Source organism: Triticum aestivum, chromosome 3D (genome assembly GCF_018294505.1).
Source record: "Triticum aestivum cultivar Chinese Spring chromosome 3D, IWGSC CS RefSeq v2.1, whole genome shotgun sequence".
Lineage (NCBI taxonomy): Eukaryota > Viridiplantae > Streptophyta > Magnoliopsida > Poales > Poaceae > Triticum > Triticum aestivum.
In genome coordinates this window covers 160,034,362-160,038,667 of record NC_057802.1, presented here as the reverse complement: position 1 = coordinate 160,038,667, position 4,306 = coordinate 160,034,362, and the positions used below count along the sequence as shown (strand labels likewise).

General features: G+C 49.5%; 1 protein-coding gene across 1 annotated transcript in view; it reads right to left on the bottom strand.

Annotated features, from left to right (window-relative positions):
• Positions 1–3,379: 3,379 nt before the first annotated feature.
• Positions 3,380–4,306, bottom strand: part of LOC123078026 (zinc finger CCCH domain-containing protein 3) — a 3,364-nt gene continuing 2,437 nt past the window's right edge. Inside the window, exon 5 of the mRNA XM_044500410.1 lies at positions 3,380–3,676. Within this exon, the coding sequence (XP_044356345.1) occupies positions 3,573–3,676 (104 nt within the window). The 3' untranslated portion in view covers positions 3,380–3,572. The remainder of the gene's footprint in view (positions 3,677–4,306) is intronic.

Here is a 4,306-nt window from a genome sequence, read left to right as displayed (position 1 = left end):
AAATTATTGGGAAAGGACTGGTCCTTTGGAGTCGTAGGCCACGCATGAAAGCCGTCCCCGTTGCAAACAAGCAAAGAGATAGCTGGGAAGATAAGAAACGACGGCTCCTTTCCAGCCCTAGGCCGCGCCCACGCCTGCATGTGAAACCACTGATGGTTGAAATCATGAAACACGGTAAGGTAAGTAGGAGTATACTCCCTCATATAAACCTCTCGTATTTCTTTACAGGGAGAGTACCTCTAAAAAAGGGGTCCACGGCTGGACAATAGTAATGTTGTTCTGTTCCACAGTTGTTGTTTTTTGTGGAATTTGTTTCATAGTTGAAATCACGAAGCGAGTACGGCATACGTCATAATCCAATCTCAGATATACTTGCTCCGTTTCTAAATATAATTTTTTTATGATTTTAATATAAACTATATACGGAGCAAAATGAGTGAATCTACACTATAAAATATGTCTATATAATCCCTATGTAATTCATATTAAAATCTCTAGAAATAGTTATATTTAGGAACGGAGGAAGTAAGGGCATCTCCAACGGCAATCCACAAATTTCGTCTCACATCTATCCGCGGACAGGAGGGGACTAGTCCACGGATATGGATGTGGGAGGCCGTCATCCAACCGTAGCCGCATACATTTCAAACTCTTTTTCAACAAACCGGATGAAATTCGTGCAAACAAGGAAGGATTTCATATAAACATGTCCAAATTTCATATAAACACTACGGATTTCATTACATTTACATCAAAGCGGTGCTACTCTGGCTCTAGAGATATAATTAATACCTAATCTAAACGGTAGCCGGCGCCCGTTCCCCGTGTCCAGCCATCAGCCCTGAGGACTGAAGCTTCGCCGTCTCCACTTTCGCTTCGGGGCTCTCCAGCTCCGCCTCCGGAGGCCTGGGAAGTGAAGTTGTCCGCCTCCACATCGCCGCCAAGCGACTAATTGGCCATAGGTGTTGAGCCCACCAAGCTTGGCGTCGACGGGAGGGGAGGAGTGGTGGCCTTCCTGGGACACGAGCGGCAGCAACCTACCGTGCACTACTCTTCCTCGCTGCCGGCGGCTCCCGCGGATGTGCCGGCTTCGTGGTCGCTGTGGCGGGGCACGGACTCAGCGATGTCCTCTCCCGCCTCGTCGTCGGTCTCGCCAAAAACTGCCTCTCCCGCGTCATCGCTCTCCTTGTAGGCGGCTGCCACCAGCTGGTTGTACCACCATCGGGCGAGGCTGATCTCGCGGGCTAAGCGGTAGGACTTGAGCAGCGCCTCCTGCTCCGCATCAAGCGCAACAGCCCTGCCGTCAACGAGCTGCTCCTCCGCCTGCACCTCCTCCTACAGGAGGTGGTGGTTGTAGGCGGCGTCGACCTGCGCCTCCGGCACCATGTCCATGTAATGGGCATGGGCCTCGCCGATGATCAAGGTGCAATGCACCGCCTGAGGTTGGCGCGAAGGAGGAGGAGGAGGGTGGCGTCGGTTCGGCGGTGGCGACGTCCTCCATTTGGACGACGTTGTCCTCCGGCCAGCCAGCCAGTAGCAATGGCAGCCATCTCCTTCTGGTCCGACGTCAGCCCGTCCCAGAGAGATTTGGCGGGGGAGGGATCCATGGTGGTAGTGGTACGGAGAGTGATTTGAGGTGGATGATTGCGGCTATGGCCGGGGCACCGGTTTTTATAGCAATGATGGGCGGCAGAGGAACGGGCAGTGGCGCTGGAGGAGACGCCTCGGCAACCGCGTGCCATCAATGCGCGCGGCAGAATGACGGATGGGCGGGCGTCGTGTCGTTTGAACGCGCGGGGGACGCTCTCTCGGCCGGCGTGTTGCTTCAATGCCGGCGACAGTGAGCGGCCGCGGCCGCTTTGGCCGGGCATGAATGCGGGCGCTAACACTCTAGAGCGGCACTGACCGAAAATGCGCTGGAGGGGGTGGGGTTTTTGGTGGGCCAGGACGGTCAGAACAAGGCTTGCGATCGGTCCGGACTCCCACAAAGCCCCCAACGTTTGTCTCTAGTTTACGAGAGAAATCACGTCTGAACCACTCCACGGACCGATACAAGCTTACGTTGGATGGTTTTCGCTGTCCGGACAGCGTGGTCCAAACGGATTAGGGAGGTTTAAGGGTCGGCGTTGAAGATGCCCTAAGTACCATGCTTACATATAGAGATATATAACAATCTTATGTTCGTGATTGTTCCAGGTACTGTGTGTAGTTTTGATCGAGCATGTGATACTGAATTTCCCTCCTCTTCTCAGCTGCTTTTGGTTTCTATCTCTCACGAAAAAACATATCGGAAAATAAATAATCAGCTCCAGTGCAAGCTGGGATGCATGATTTCAAAGGCCAAACTGCGTCAGTAACCAACAGATACCTCCGTCGTGCCCAGAGCACTAGAGTCTAATGAACGGATGAAGATGCACGATCTACTGTATGAGGTTTCTCTAGGGCAGAGCATACAACAGGTACGTCCAATGAATGGATGAAGACGCACGATCTACGAGCTAGTGCACTGTACCAAGCCAATCAACGGACGAAGAATTTGATTAGGTAACAACAGCATATTTACACGCCAAAACCATATGCAGAATAAAGAAGAATCTGCACACAAGGTACGTGTTAAAAAAATCTTCCTTTTCGCACCTAAAAGTGTAACCAAAATGTTAGATGACCAAACATTTGACAGGGTGAAGAGAATTAGCAGTGCGTTTTCCAAAATATCAGTACCAACCACGCCTCACCTACAGCCTAACAAAACATCACAGCAACCATAACACATATCATAAGCTTTCTGTGATCGAGCAGAAGAGGAAAAGAGTTCCTCCCTCACGAAACAGATGTCTTGCAAGAAATGCAAATTCACCTGAAACCAGTAAGAAAAACGAGCACCTGAGTACATGGCTCACTATATGTACCTGAGGTTTCAGCATTGTTGCTACCATCATTCCAAAGTAAGCAGCCAGCAGCAGTCCTCAAAAATCTATAGATGGCTTCCCTCCTGCTGCTGCTGCAAGCCATCATCCGTCGTGCCGACGAGGGACGTCTCGGCACAAGGGAGGTGCCAGAGGAGGTGAAGCAGCCCAAGATGTTCTCCCCAAACCCTCTGTTGGAGCACAAGGGATGCAGGCTCGACGACGATGATGTGGAAGAAGAACGGTGGCTGGTCGCCTGCTTGCAGTGGCCCCGGACCAATCGCCAATCAGCTTGGATGCAGACGATCTGATCTCATTTGATCACTTCATATTCATAAATGGAGTGCCTGTCAATCTCGAATGAAGATGGCTGGCTCTGCCTTCCAATGTAGTTCATGCCTACATTGCCTAGGATAATGTATTTTGTGTCTGAACAAATGTTGGTTGATTTCTTGCATGGTTAGTACAAAATGTTCAACATATCAGAACTATCTCACTGCCAATAAAACTCTATCTGTATACAGGAAGCAAGCACTTGTTATTGATGAAACTCTATCTGTATACAGGAAGCAAGCACTTGTTACTGATGAAATTTCTTTCACACACTTCAATAACCGGTCAAATATACAGCATCCTAAGTGATCAACATTTCAGAGAGGTGATGAATCAACCCCAGTCGACAAAAGGAAGCGGAGGATAGCCACCTTCCGGGGGAGGTTGCAGTGATGGAGGTAAGTTGCCCCAAGAAGTGTGGCCCCTTAGTATGTTCCCTGTGAATTGTGACAGAAATAAATGTAGTCAGGCCAGTAGCTTCAAATGGAAGCTCATAAAGAGGTTAAGTGCAACGGCGAGTCCAACAGATGGGCTTCAACAGGCTCGAGCCTGCCCTAGAAAACAAAAAATATTACTATAGTACTCCGGGTGAAGCAGCCCTAGAAAAAAAATATTACAAAAGCCCATTCACCATATAGAAGAGGGAAAGAATGCAGCAGTTAGCCAGGCCAGTAGCTTCACACGCACAAGCACAATGCCCCGCTACACAGCCAGAAGCCATGCCGCTGGAGGTACAAGCCGCCAAGTATTTATTTGTCTAATTCTCAGATTACATTGCTAAGCCAGTAAACTCTAAGTCTCCTTCATGATCTATTAATTGATTTAGTGTCCAATAAAATTTGCTCGCAGTCCCACAGCAAAGAAAACTTGTTCAGATTTACAAAAATGAAGAGAAAGAGTACGAGTATGCAATTTTTACAAGGCCACAAGCAGTTCAGTTATCCCCCCGCCGAACCTGAATTTGCCCCAGCTAATGTGAACCCAGATCCCCTTCCCTTAATTGTTGTGAGCACGTGTCGTCCCCAACTACCAGCGCCTAGGGTTCCCTCCACACCGACGCCTCAGTC